Source organism: Aythya marila (genome assembly GCF_965140915.1).
Source record: "Aythya marila genome assembly, chromosome: 2".
NCBI lineage: Eukaryota > Metazoa > Chordata > Aves > Anseriformes > Anatidae > Aythya > Aythya marila.
Genome location: NC_139043.1, coordinates 108,304,420 through 108,319,592, shown reverse-complemented (window position 1 = coordinate 108,319,592; position 15,173 = coordinate 108,304,420). Strand labels below are relative to the sequence as shown.

Genomic DNA, 15,173 nt, shown 5'->3' with positions numbered 1-15,173 from the left:
CTGATCTATTATATCAAGTGAATGGCATTACTAAAAGAACACTTTTCTTTTTTTTTTTTTCCCCTCTCCTCCTCTCCTAGTGAATTGGACCAACAGTACATCAATTATGTATTCAGGTAAAATGAATAAGCCTTTGATACGCTATTGTTGCTTTTATGTTGTGTATGCCTTCTATTTAACCACGTCTTGTTTAGGAAACTCAGAGCTACCACTACTTAAATGTATTTATTTATCAGGATGTTCACTGGAAGAATATGGCTTAGCAGCTGCATGTTTTTGGCTCCGGTTGTAGGTGGGCGTGCCAATACACACCTGGGGAGGTAACGAGGTGTTAATTACGAATTTTTAATCACCATGTGCACAAGTGATCTATCTTTTCCAGAAATAATATTTACTGAGTAACTCCCTGGCAAAACCTCCACCACAGAAAATCAAACTTACACTAAATTGCCAGGGGGAGAGGCAGCGATTATAAAAGTACCACGTGCAAAGAACACGAGCAGTAAGCGATGGTTGAGAGTGCCGTTAGTGCGATTGAGTAACTCAGACCTTTAGCTGTTTTCCTGATTTGGAGATATAAAACTGGCTTGTTATGTTGTAGTTAGTAAGGGAACCTGAGTCACAGACCAGAGTCCCCTGGTTGTTTTTTGTTGTTGTTTTTGTTTCATTTTGTTGTTTCTGGTTTGTTTGTTGTTTTGTTCCAAAAAAATAAAAATAAAAAAATCAGTCCCTTCCCCAAAGAGCTATAAAAGCTGGAGCATTCAGTGTTCGTGGCTTCCACTAGATTTTTGTGAGGCTTGATTTGAAGTAAGACATAAAGAGACTACTAGATCCTTCTCCATCCACTATCACATCGTCTTGTATATATTGACCTCTTTTCTTAGAATGGCAACTAAAGTTGTAGGAGAATGCTCTGGGGTATGGATGTGGAGCTCGAAGGGAGAAAGGTGGTTGAAAGGACTGAAATACATAAATTGGTTGGGGCAGAAGTGGAACACAGAACAGAAGTTAGGAGTAAGCACAGCAAAAGTGAAGTTGTGCTTGGCCATTTGATTAGATGGATGTGTGCTTTAACCTCATTAAAGATGCCTGACAGGAACATATCAGGGACACTGGTGTGAGATAGTTGCTTAACTTAGGTTCCCATTTATCTTATGAGCATCATCAGCATGACACCATGTATCTCTTCCTATCATAGCCCAATCAGATCTTCTATTGCCATAAAAAAGTAATGCAGGCCACTTGGGGTTTGTATGGTTCCAGTGTCTGTTCACTAAGGTCCCATGCATTGACAGTACCTGAACATCAATTTGCTTGAAGTAGGCTCTTGTTTGAAGTCAGTTGTTGTTTCCTACTTAGTGTGAAGTGCAAAGCAAATCAATTTTACTGAAGGGAGGTAGTTGTATTTATTGAACTGTTTCAAAGGATGTTTGTCATGGAGCTTGCAAATGTGCTGCTATGTACAGAGTTAATCCACAAAGTCTGGAATGAAGTATAGCTGTATGTTTAATGTTGAAGTATGAAGGAAGAATCAGTAAACAAGCGGTAAATTCAACTTATTACTATTATTCTTAATTTGTCAGCTGCCTCACTGTGGCTCTCGGTTGTCATTTTAGTTGAAAACTGCATCTGGGCCTGAACCTTTACGTTCAGATTTTGGCTGAAGGTCTCAATTTTGCAGCTTCGATTGAGAAGTGAGATCCGTGTTCCATATGATGTTAGCTGATGGTATCCTTCGAAGTCTGTGAAGTTGTGTCCAGCAGAGAGCAGGAGTTGCACATTGCATGGAAAGGATGATTAAGGATACAGAGGATTTTGAAAAGGAGAAGCTTCTCAACTGAGGAACTGTGAAGTACAGTGGTGTGTATTTAGAAATTAAAATATATATATAAAAAAAAAGCAGATTGTGCAAGTTGGGAGATGGCTTTTTTAGCATCTCTTTAAAAGCAGAACTGTGTTATTAAACCTGGAAAAGATTGTTTTATGATCTAAGGGTCTTAAAGGTCAGCATAGCTTGTGAGATGATGGTGCAAAGCAGTTGCTGGAAAATGGGTGTCTCGTTCTTTGAAAAGAGGAGGTGGAAGACCGGATGCTCGTATGTTTGTTTTACATCTCCGAGTATCCGTGTCTCTCTGTCTGTCTGTATATATTTCTGTCTGGTAGAGAGCCTCACAGTTTGTGGCACTTGGGCCTCAACTTGTCTAGGGAAAACAAACAGCACCACGAGCAGTGGAATAAAGGACACCTGGTTTCTTCCAAGTTTGTGTGTTGTCACTACAGCCGTCATGTCATGGGTGTGACATTTGGTGGCAGCTCACTCCTTGTTTGTGGCCTTGGTGAGGTGCCACTGAAGTGAAGGCCCTCTGGTGTCTAATGGGGCTGAGAGGCTTTCTGCCACCAGAGGCACTGGCCACAGGATTTGTCCCTTCGTGAGACCTATCAGCACGTAGTTGTCTTTGAAAGGAAGCTGGTCAGCATGTTTGAGAGCCATGTAGGATGGCTGACAGACACATGGGATTGTGGCAAGAACTTAATTTCTGTAGAAAACAGTCAAAAATACTTCAAGTAGCACCGAATGGAAAACATTTCACTCTGAACTCTGGATGAGCACAAACTTCTTAGGCCTCTTCTCACAGGTAACTAGTGATAGGACAAGAGGGAATGGCCTCAAGTTGTGCCAGGGAGGTTCAGGTTGGACATGAGGAGGCATTTCTCCTCAGAAAGAGCAGCCAGGCACTGGGAGAGGTTGCCCAGGGAGGTGGTGGAGTCCCTGTGCCTGGGGGTGTTCAAGGAAAGGTTGGACGTGGTGCTTGGGGACACAGCTTAGTGGGGACATTGGTGGTAGGGGCATGGTTGGACCAGGTGATCTTGGAGGGCTTTTCCAACCTTTGGCTGTGAACACAGCCAAATAGTTTTTATCATCACAGGATCTGCTCAAACTGTTTCTGTCAGTGCAAAACCAAAACCGTGCTCTGTGTGGAGCAGATTAAAAGCTCTGAACCAAGCAACTGGATGTTATAATGCACCAGGGTGTCAGATTAAAAACACATATATTTAGATTTAAGAAAAAACAACTGTATTGGATGCTTCCAGAGGTGCAGCTGAAATTAGCAGTCTCCTGACATATGCTGTCCTTGTAAGCCCTGTTTCTCATTTCAAAATCTGAAACAGTTTTGTGGGGGAGAACATCTTAAGTTCAAGCGTTAGCAAATGTATATGGACAGGAACGTCCCAGATCTGAAGAAATGCTTGTTGGTGATGAAAGTGTGGTGGCGTTCTTACTTCATCACTTCCAGCATGATTATTCAGGGGATTTTTAAAAGGGAGCCTGGCCAGGGACAAATGTAGGAGAAGGAAAGCAGAGCTGTGCTATGCAGAGAAGGGAGGAATGATGTTGCTTCCTAGCGCCCAGCCCCATCCTCCTCTTCATCCCTCTCCCTTCTGTTGTCCCTCTCATCCTCCAGTCTTGTTCCCAACACCCTCTTTTACCACAATGGTGTATTTCACTGCATTCTGACTCTTGTGCTTCTGGTACTTCCTACTTATGCTTTTCTTTCTCTTTCTCTTTCTTTCTCTTTCTCTTTCTCTTTCTCTTTCTTTCTCTTTCTTTCTCTTTCTCTTTCTTTCTCTTTCTTTCTCTTTCTTTCTCTTTCTTTCTCTTTCTTTCTCTTTCTTTCTCTTTCTTTCTCTTTCTTTCTCTTTCTCTTTCTTTCTCTTTCTCTTTCTTTCTCTTTCTCTTTCTTTCTTTCTTTCTCTTTCTTTCTTTCTTTCTTTCTCTTTCTTTCTTTCTTTCTTTCTCTTTCTTTCTTTCTTTCTTTCTCTTTCTTTCTTTCTCTTTCTTTCTCTTTCTTTCTCTTTCTTTCTTTCTTTCTTTCTTTCTTTCTTTCTTTCTTTCTTTCTTTCTTTCTTTCTTTCTTTCTTTCTTTCTTTCTATTTTGTTTTAAAAGCAATAATGGAAAAAGCAAAAGTGGAGAACAGCAGGTTAGTCATAATTCATGTTGATAGCTGTACTTCCAGACCCCTGTTGTCTGTCTTATTCAGTCAATAACGGGTACCTGAGGTTGCTCATTTACAACAAGCAAAATTTTCTAATCATCATGCGTGCTGGGAGCCATTTCCAGCTCTTCCTCTGCCTTAACTTTTCCTCATGTGGCCTTCTACTGGCTGGGTTTGTACTTTACTGCTCTTACTGTGCCCAGTGACCTGTAAGAATCGCTGGTAATTAGCAAGGGAAACTGCCTAGCTTTACCATTCACAATATTAATGAATGTCTTTTCACCTTCCTAAGTGCAGTGCTTGCTACTTATCAGGGAAGTGGCCTCTCCAGATACTCCTTTCTCCTTCTCTCTCTTGTCCCTTGTTGTCTGTAGGAAGCTCTAGTTCTGGTTCAGAAGACATACTGGCTTCTCCCATCCTCTAATGCTCCAGAGTATCTTTCTGTAGCCTTTTAAGCGTTGAAACAATGTGGAATAAAAAGTTTTTGGTGAGAAAAAGAAAACAGAAATTTATACGAAGAATCAACAGTGCTGAAGGAGGCTCTGTACAGCCTGTACTACAAACTCGGAGCATGAAGACCATGTAGGATCTCAGAAGTCTTAAGTAATTCTCCAGCAAAAGAACTGGTCACAGCAGATTTTCTTGTTCTCTTCTATCTGTGTATCACTTGGGCTGGTACTTTGTTTCGATTTCATGCATATTTTTTCTTTTTAGAACTTGTTTCATTTCAGCATTTGATCTTTTTGCACTTAACATTTTTGGGCATGAATGTGCAGCGAATGTACAACTGCTTGCATAGGACTGGGTGTTTAACTCTCTTCCACAACATATGGGCATTTCTGCAAAGCAGACATTTGTGCACGCTGTTGAAATTCATCCTTGGACAGAGGGTCGCTCAAGTCCGCAGTTCCCTACAGAAGTCATAAACTGTAGCTTTGGTGATTTGCAAACTGGACATCAGGAAAAACCTCTTTGTTAGGAGGGTCGAGTGGCCCTGGAACAAGTCACCCAGAGAGGTGTGGAGTATCCATGCTGGCAGATTTTTGAGACTTGAGGTATTTTCAGGCAGAGCCACACAGGACAGAGGACATGATAAACTATTGGCGATAGCCCTGTTGCAAGTTAGAGGTGGCAACCCTGGAGATTCCTTTCCAGCTACCTTTTCCAGTATTATTATTTATGCCTCATTTACTCTATATAACTGAAATAGTTTTCACCATGAAAAAAAAAATTGCAAAGCAGTCAATTCATAATGTTGGGGCTGTGTCATAACTCCTGTAATATATAATTAATCTTTTTTTATTTTTCAGTGTGGTGCTGTTGGCCTCCGCATCCCATCCAGCAGGTAAGGTGGTTTGAGTTGCTCCTTTTTTTAGGTTTCTGTAGTGCCTTTCCTTTTCATGAAATTTTTTAGAGGCCAGACCCCGTAGAAGTTAGCTGTGGAATTCAACTGCAGTATGACTGATGATATCTTGTAGGAAGAAGAGAGGAAGGTACCTGACACTGTGTAATTTGTGTTTGATATTTGGTAATATCTTTCTTAACTGCCCTTTGCAAAGAAGCAGCATAGGGCAGCCAACAAACAACAGCTTTTGAGGTGGTACATGGCAAAGAACAAAGGTTCCCTTCCTGAACATGTCCTCTTGAGAGCAGTGCTCCAGCGCTCCCGATAGATCTGAGCTTCCCTCTCTGTGTTTCCCTCAGTGCTATGCAAAGATTTTGGTTTGTTGATTTCATGAGATGTAGCCCATCCCTTAGCCCTGTGGCAGGATTTGAAGTAGCAAAAGATCAGAGGCTAAAATTGAAGAAACTGAATATTTGATGGTGGAAAATACTGCTCTCGTACTTTTAAGAGTTAGAAGGAAAAAGGTGTCTGTCTGTTGCTTTCACTTGCTCAGTCAGAAAAATAAAGCCAAAAGCATTTAAGTAAACTTGAATTCCCCCTTTTGACTGGTGGTTCGTATCCTGTATATAGCATTTCCCCACCAGGATAGACAGAAATGCTAGGGAAGCAGGCCCGTGTTTCAAAAAGTGAAAGGAGGAGCTGCATCTGCATCTGTAGGACCCAAGGGATGAAGGAGTCCCAGGAATTGTTGCTACTAAGAGCAGCCAGGGCCCAGGTTCCTGGAAATGCAAGTACTTGAGAGCTCTGCCTGCATCTGGGAGAACTCTCTTCAACCTCTCGACTTGTTCTGTGTGACAGAGTTCAAATTCCAGAGGAAGAAGCAGCCAACATGTATCTGTGTTTCCTGTTGCTTCAACAGGAATCATCACGTCCTTCTGAGTGGAGTGGATGTGATGTCTGTCTAGCCACTGGCAACTGTTGTTTCAGCAGGATCAGCTGTATGCTGGCAAAGAATATTCTTATATTTTGTATAATCCCTTTCCTCCTTTTCAACCAAAGGCTGAGACTGGCTGGAATCAAGGTCAGGGAGAAATCATTAAGCACACTAGAAATGTGGAAAGCATCACAAATGAAAAGTCAGCCAGCTGTAAAGGCTCAAAGGAATGTTAAACCAGTAATGTTCGTATAATTGCTGTTCCCTGCTTGTAACAGTGGTAATTTTTTTTTTTCCTGTGTTCCACTGAGCGTATTGCTTTGTCCCTCAGGTGATCTCTTCAGTGCCTTGGACTTTCCATTCCTGTACTTCTACAGATTTCACAGCAGTTGCTGCGCCAGGTAACCTCTCTGTAACAGGGCATGTGAATGTTTTCAAATTACTGTTGAATTCCAGCCTTGGCTCTTGGTTTAAAAGAAAAAAATTGGAGCTATCCTAGTTTTTACTGGCATAAGCCAATAAAACTGCAGAGAACATGTGGCAATGCATTTGAAGGCATAAGATTTAAATGTGCTGAAGTTTGTGCAAGTGCAGTAAATGTGATTGTTTGAGGGAACCATCTTACCTAATGTAGCAAAGCTTTGATAAATAGCATCTCTTAAATGCTTCCCAAGTTGGATTAGCCCTTGTAAAACTTGCTGTTTGCAGAGATTACAAAGTATTAGTCTTCAGCACCGCATGGGTGCGCGTGGATTTATTTGCTTGTACATCTTGTTACTTGGCAGAATGGTTTTTGGGGGTAAAAGGGAAAAGCTTTAACAAGCATCCCTTTATTTTGAGTAGCAAAAGTTCATTGCCCAGTAATGTAATTCTCACAGGACAACATAAATGCTCACTATAGGTCTTAATTATCTCATGTAATTTATTCCTGTCCTTCCTCTCCAGTCTTTTGCCTAATGGAAGCATTTTCTTTTTAGAGAGGGAAAAATGTTTTCATGCTAACTGATGGTGAAAATATTTCCTGATTGTTACGTATTTTCTTATTTGTATCTGGATTCTCTGTTAAAAGGTGTTATTTTAAAATGATTGTTAAATAATTCCTCTGTAGTTTGTAGTACAAAAGTGGCTTTTTTCAAGAGTGGACTGCACATAATACAAATAAATTGCAGCTAGCTATCAAATAACTTGTTTCTCAATAGCTGTTTCTTCTTGAAGGCGACTTCAGGCACTAATGGATATTCAGCTAGCCCAGACATACTTCTCTTTTACTTCAGTATAATTTTACCCCTGTTGTAGCCTCCTGCTTCTGTTTCCATTGCCCCAGCTTCAGCACACATACTGGATAGCACTGTGTGCTACGCTTTTCTAAAATAATTGGAAAGGAATAGATGGAGAAACAGGTTGCTTCCCCACATCTTGTCATCTGGTGTCTTGTAGATGGAAAGGACCTGATGGAAAACCTGCACAATTTAAAGGGTGACTGGTGGGGCTAAATGCACCACCTGTGCAGAATGTCTGAAGCATTAGAAGTTAGGCACAAAGTGCTCGATTTATTTAATGAAATAAACCGGTGTCTAATTGTGACATCAGTCTTTCAGGTATGATAATTATCTGTTTCACTTTTTATGCCTGAATTAGATGAAATGCCTTCAAATCACTTCCGACTCAAAGCACTTTTCAGCAGGGCAGAAGGCACGGAACAAACTTTAGCCAGCTACTGAACTTCCAGAAGTTTGGGCAGTGCTGCTTCACTGAACTCACCGATTTCTCAGGGTGGGATGCTCTCCTGCTCAGTTCTTCATCCTCTGCAACGGGCAGCTGAGTTTGGTTCTTTTATCACTAAAGCATCACCTGCTTTCTTGGCTACAGGCACAGCAGGTAGTCCTTTGGGGTCTTGTGTTATGCCTAAGTGTAAGAAATTGCAGTACCTCGTACTCCTCAGCTGTTCCCTTACCCTACTGCTTGGTGTATCAAAACCACCTGCGCTGACATGTGGCTGAGAAATGATTTCCCACATGCTGTGAGCAGGGAACAGCACTCGACTCAGGTGCTGGAGCCCAGCATGGGACTTCTAACCTGGGGAGCCACCATCTTCTACCCGTTCTGCTGCTGCAGAGGGGCCATCAGCTGCCAAGAACAGCACACCAGCCAAGGAACAGGGCACTTTTTGCCTCGCCACGTGTGTGCCCTGTGGATCCTATCTCTTTTCCCATGCAGTTACCCACAGCGCTTCGTAATGTCCTGTGCCTCATAACCTAGTGATTTGTACCACGTGTATTTTGAAGTCCTTTTCCATTCCCTGCTTGCTGGCTTGTATTGTTTCCCTGTTCACAGCCAGTGGATTTTAAGTATGTTGCAAGTGGAAAAAAAAAAATCCAGAGCCAGAGCTTGTCAGCTTTATGAGGTCCAGTGAGATGTGGAACAGCTCCTTCAAGAGTAGCTTTGGCTATGGGATGGGCTCTTGTCCTCTATGGGTTGAGAATCAAAATTCACTTAATTTTCAGCACAGAGCTTTGGTGTGTTCTGTTCCTGATGCTATTGAGTCGTCTGTCTGTCTGTTACCTGGTAGGGATGTATTTGACTTTTTGATTGGAATTTAGGCTTCGTGAAGCTTAAACAACTTGAAAACTCCAGGCAGAAAGTTTCCAATGGTTATTTTTCAGTTCAGCCTCTGTGTGGAGGTTGGAGTGAGTTAGCTGCCAAAAGCGTGGCTTCTGTTGAAATTAGCATTGCCTTTATTCAGAGCTGTTTCAATGCCTCAAGTTAAATATTTGACCTCATGTTTCCAATAATCTCTACTTTTCTGATTATGCAAGTGCATTAGAGACCAACCATAAGACCCTCAGACTTGCTTTACTCAGACTCTAGTCACTGACTGAACAAAACCCCAGATTTGCTGGGTATAATGTAAGCTCTTGTCAACCAGTTTGCTTTCCCCAAATACGATTAACGCTGCTTGAAGGCTGCCTGTTCAGTCCTGTGGTAGAACTGAGATGCTTGTAAGCGACTGCTTAGCTGAAATTAAGAGACTTCATTAATAAAGTTTTCCCCATCCTTTGCAGCGGGCTGTTGGGATTCCTTCTGATGTTGCACACAGCAAAGCTACGAAGCAGCACAACCTCAGGGCAATATGCAGCATGGAGTTTCCTTGCAAAGGTAAGAGAAAGACCATCCCAGGAGCACAGCAGGTCCATGCATCTCACAGGAGGACAAAGCAAGTCCTGCACCTCCGTGGTTTCCCTTGTTATTCCCGTTTGACACTCGCAGAGCCTGGCCATGCAACCTGCTCCAAGAGTTTAGGCAACAAATATGGTAAATCAGGGTCGTTAGCTAAGGCAAAATGCTGCGTGCAGACTGAGTTCAGTGGAGCTGTGCTGATCACTGCAGCTGAGGGTTTGGCCTGCTGATTTCAGGTAATACAAATCAATACCTACCAAAGCTGTCCTAGAGAAAAATGTGCTTCCTGAGAGCGTGTGCACCAGCCATTGTTCCCAGCGTGTCTTCCCAGAATCGAGAGAGAAAACTTGTTTTGTGAAGATCAATACCAGCCCTCCCAATGACATCGTCACAGGGCAGATGTCATTTGCGTTGATATTAGCAAGGCTTTTGACAGTATCTGCCGTGATGTTCCTATATCCAACTTAGCCTGTATGGGCACACAATTAGGTGGTGTTAGGAAAAGGTTCTGCACTGAGGGGGTGGTTGGGCACTGGAACAGATTCCCCCAAGGAAGTGGTCACAGCACCGAGCCTGCTGGTATTCAGGAAGTGTTTGGACAACGTTCTCAGACATGGTCTGATTTTTGGGTCGTCCTGTGTGGAGCTGGGAATTGGACTTGACAATCCTGTTGAGTCCCTTCCAACTCAGGATATTGTATGGTTTTATGAGCAGTCAATAACGCTGAAGGACGTGGTTACACTCTGGACCTGGGCAGACTGGAGAAATGGGATGACAAGACTCTTAAAAAAGATTTAGCAAGAACAAATGTGAAGTCCTGCACGTAGGAAGAAAGAGTCCCTGGCAATATTACAGGTTGGGATTGGCTGGCTGGGAAGTAGCACCGTGAGAAAGGATCGAGGGATTTTGGTAGACAGGAAGCTGATCGTGAGTCAGCAGTGTGCCCTGGCAGGAAAGAAGACCAAAAGCATCCTGAGTTGTATTCAAAGTAGCATAGGCAGTAAAACAGTGGAAACAATCATCGCCCTCTGCTCACCGCTTGTTAGACCACATCTGGAATGGGGAATCAGAGAATCGTTTAGGTTGGAAAAAAACTCCCAAGATCATCAAGTCTGACCATCAGCCTGATTGTCGGAGTCCCATCATAAAAAATGTCCCTTAGTGTCATGTCCCCATGTCTCCTAAACACCTCCAGGGATGGGGATCCCACCACTTCCCTGGGCTGCCTGTTCCGATGCTTGACCACCCTTGCCATGAAGAAATTCGTCCTAACATCAAATCTAAACCTCCCTTGGCACAACTTGAGACCACTTCCTTGCGTCCTATCACTTGTCACCTGAGAAAAGTGACCAACACCCTCCCTCCTCGCCGCAACCTTTCATGTAGCTGCAGAGAGTGAGGAGGTCTCCCCTCAGCCTTCTCTGAGCTAAACAATCCCAATTCTCTCAGCTGTTCCTCAGAAGTCATATTTTGTAGTCCCTTCACCAGTTTTGTTGCTCTCCTGCCCTGAACGTCGTGTAATTGAGCTCAGCCCATCGATCTACTCTGTCTGGCCTAGAATCTTGTTTCGGGACCCTCAATACAAGGAAGACATTGATAAACTGTAGCGGGCTCAGCAGAGGATCACCAGGATAGTCAGGGGCCTTAGAGCACATGCCCTCTGGGAAGAGGCTGAGGATAATGAACATAAGTCAAAATAAGGCAACGATGAAGCTGTTACCTTCAACAACAACAAAGTATCCTTGCACGACATGCCTGTTTAGAAGCTGTAGTTAAATTATTATTCTTTTTTCTTCTGGTGATAACAAGAAGGCAGGGCTGTGGCTCGTTTTTGCTTCGCAAACTGTTTCATGCTGTGCAAGTCGTATGGAGTTTCTCACCCGTCTGAATTTCTCCCAAGCGTTCTGGCTGCAGATTTTAGTGCTTTAACTTTTCTTCTTGCTCCTTGGTAGCAAGTCAGCTGATCTCCAGCTTGCTCTTGCATTTTTGTTCTCTAATGCTCTGGGCTGGAGATGGGAATAGCTGGCTCTGCTCGTAGGTATTGTGAATAATGAGGAACGGTTCTGCATGTGGTATTTATGACCTATCCCCAAAAAATTCAGGCAAGGACGTGTTGTGAAATATATTTTAAGCAGATTTGGGTGCTTCCCAGCTGAAGCGAATCAGAGCCACAAGGTCTGGAGTGGATCAAAGCTTTCCCAAAGTTCAAGGACTTCTAGATTTGTGGGGGTTTGGCCAGCTCTAGATAGAAATTAGACGAAGGTTTTTCTAGCCGCTGTTGTCAATGAAATTCCATGCTTTTGTAGCAACTAAAGATTTTAGCTTGTATCACTGATAATTTAATCTATTCGTTAGTTTTAAGGGGTCTGTGTGCATGTGTGTGGTGTAATTACTCATCTTGCTTCGGAAGGCTTTTGTAACAGAGCAAATCAGTCCTTTTCCTCCTGTAACTTCTAACGCAGTGCTCAAATTATATGCCTCCTCTTGAATTCAAAGAGAGGAACAAGCAATCAGGACACCAGATCTGTCTGTAGCTCTCATTTTCCCCAAAGTAGCAATTTCCTAAATGTCTTTCAGTAGTGTTTAAAGCTCATGGCAAGAATGTTAAAGCTCACTGTAAGATTTTTTTTGGGCTCAGTCTGAGGCGGTATTCAGGACGCGGAGGAGCTGCTGCTCTCCGTGCTGAACTGCAACTGATTCTGGAGTAGAAGGCAGTGAATACTTAAAAAAAAAAATAATAAAAAATAATAAAAATAATAATTCAGAAATACTGTGTGTCAGTTTTAGAACAGGACCAAAAGGGACTGCAAAGACAGCCCCAGATGGGCAGAAAGCAGCGAGCTGAAGCTACCCGCAAAGGCAGGGGCTGCTCTACCAGCTCCTGCGAGATCCTCATCAGCTGTTTGGTAACTAACAAAGCACAGAGTTACACGTGGGGTGGTTAGGGAGAATCCTATCTACCTGATCGCTGCTGCTGCTTCCTGCAGGTGTTTGGAAGTGTCGTAACTGCACGCTGATCCAACCCAGCACTGCCGAGATCCGAGGAGCTGTCTCAATCACATCCTAAGTCGTGAACGGAGGAAAGGTGCAGAAAAGCAGTGTGTAACCAGCCCTGTAAAAACGTGCTTAAACCCAAGTGTGTGACGCCCTTGGGGGGGGGAGGAGGAGGAAGTTAATGTGGATAAAGATTAAAGATAGAAACTATTTGAATCTGGACTTGCAGAATGAAATGAGATCCAATGGAAAAAAAAAAAAAAAAAAAAAAAAACACCACTCTGGGTAACAACAGTGGCTTTGCGTTCCCACATGAGCATTTTTCTTGTATTGAGTAGTGCCCTAGATCATCCTCTTAATCTCTCGGTCTGACTGGAGTTTTCACCAGCAGTTGGAAAGGAGCAGCTTTGGAGGCCAGGGTATGTTTATCCTGCAGATGAGCCAAGAAAGGAGAATGCTGAAGGCCTCAGACAGCAAGCAGCACAGGCCTCGAGGGAGGTGCCGAGGATCAGAAAATGTGTTTTCCATTTGGGTGCTTTGTACCTGGGTGACTGATGAGCTGGGGCCGAGATTGCTGCCACCACTTCAGGTCTCGTTAAGTGCCCATACACCAATGAACTAGCCGTGAGAGCTGCTTGGGCTCCTTTAAAGATTCGAGGAGACATTCCTTGTGAAGCCCACATATTTGGCCTCCCTGCCCTCTAATTTTTCATTCACTTAAAAGCTGGAGCTGGGTCATAACTTGTTTTTACGATCCTTGCCTTGGCTCTGGCAACTTAATCGTTGGATGAGGTTTTTGAATTCTTCCCTGTAATGATTTTTGACAGCTTTCTTGTCAAAGCGTTGCTCTGTGCGTGGACAGACAAAGCACAGGCTTCATCTGTGTGTATGGCCCTGCGTGATATCTGCAGTGACAAACACGCCGCGCTTCTGCTGTGCAAGCAAATAGCCCGTGCATTAGTCATATCTGTATAGATTTCCGAGGAATGCCAAGAAAATCGCTAAAGTGATCTGAAAAACAAACAAACAAACAAAAACTTTCAAGAAGCCCAAGAAATATGGAATGCTTTGTCATAGCTTTGCACGAATTTAATCCCCAGAAGGGCAAGGATTTGAAGTTCCACTAAGTTTTCTTGGTTTAATTTGAAAGCTGTGCTGGTATCACGGGTCACGCACTGGAAAGAAAAACTGGAGATGCTCGTATATACAGACAGAAGCAGCTGGTGAGAACGCTAATGAGCTCTAACAGTGCTGTCAGTGAGTTTGTTTATGTTCAGGCTGCCAATCTATATCTGGTGATGAAACCTGCTAGGGACTCCAAAAAGCAGGCAGCAGAAAAACTTGAATCAGGAATAGGAAGGAGCAGCGGCGTTTCAGCACTTTGCTAGAGCGAGATACTGGTTCGGTGTGAACTTATGCTCCCATATCGTATTTAGTGTGATCCCAGTGAAGCTTGAAGTAGTGAATTCAGCTTATTTCCAACAGGAATCTACTGAGACACCTTTTATAAGGAGGAAGAGTAGAAGGGGAGGGTCAGTGCATGGTGCATTTTGATTTCTTCCTTCCTCCCTCCTCTGACTGAGGTCAGAGTTGCACTGAATTTTACCCTGGTTTTACACATTAGCTGGAAGAAAGCTTCATTTAATCAGACCAGGAGTATGCAATTCTTTTCTTTATGCCCATCCTATGCCCAATTATGTAATCTCCAGCCTATCTGAATCGTGTTGGAGGCTCCCTGCTCCATAAAAGCATCTCCTGACAGCTGCTTTGGTTCCTTGTTTGTTAACTTTAGAAGTGGTTGCCCCAGGTCACTCTGTGTTTAGTGCTGGCTGCCAGACATTGCAAAAGTACTTTTGGAGAAGCATCTGAAAGAATAGCTTAGCCATGGCTCTGATGTAACTAACTGTAGCCTGCTGTACTTACAAACCAGCAGTTTAGTTTTCCCCCAAAATACCTAACAGCTCTTCAGAATGCCTCCTGTGGTCTTTGATTTTACATTTTATGCCTGTCTACGTGCTTCCTAGGTCCCTGTGGTGTCCTGAAGAGAAAGGATAGAGTAGATCCATCTTCATATCAGTGAAAAAAAAAAAGGATGATAACACTCCTAGAGATTGGAAAGTACTGATGCTTTTTTTTATTAAAGCAGAAAATCTATTTTTTCCTGCTTCTCATAAAATGGAGAGGCCACAACTGTGAATCTTCTGCATCTCTTAGCCTGGCTGTGCTCACTGCTCCTCTCCACAGATAGCAATTGACATGAGAATTTTACCTACTTTAACTACAGGGGCAAACCAACCAAGAGAAATAAAACAAAATCAACTTTTTCCTTATTTTTATAGTCTTAAATCCTTTCCTACAGCATTTTCTCCTGTTTGAATTTCCCTTAATTCCTCCCTTGCACTGCTGCTTAGCATGCAGGTGCTATAAAATACTCTAGTTGAGAATGTCGGCTCCTTGCTTCTGCTGAGGGATATCTCCTTGCAGAGAAAGGTGCCACTGCAGGAGAGTCTTGCCACTGGCACCCGACGTGAAGCAAATGGCTCTCCTTGTGCATCTCTGCCCTGATGGGAGAGGATTCTGGATGAAATATTGTGTTCAAGAGTTTTATACGTATATCATAACAAGAACCAGAACATGTTTGACTGTCTGAATGTGCCCATTTAGTTCTGTTGCAGACTGAAGTAGTCTCTTCTTCGTGTGCTGCTGTACGCAGGCAAACATCTCTAA

General features: G+C 43.1%; 1 protein-coding gene across 3 annotated transcripts in view; it reads left to right on the top strand.

The window, feature by feature from the left end:
• The window catches only part of TMEM241 (transmembrane protein 241), a 46,968-nt gene that overhangs the window by 18,015 nt on the left and 13,780 nt on the right, over positions 1-15,173 (top strand). For 2 of the 3 annotated variants that reach the window (XM_082755016.1, XM_082755015.1), the window contains exons 10-13: positions 81-116; positions 5,307-5,341; positions 6,607-6,676; positions 9,338-9,431. In XM_082755016.1, coding sequence (XP_082611142.1) covers positions 81-116; positions 5,307-5,341; positions 6,607-6,676; positions 9,338-9,431 — 235 coding nt within the window. Of the gene's footprint in view, positions 1-80; positions 117-5,306; positions 5,342-6,606; positions 6,677-9,337; positions 9,432-12,439; positions 13,201-15,173 lie in introns of those variants that run through there. The other variant, XM_082755017.1, reaches the window with a different exon arrangement.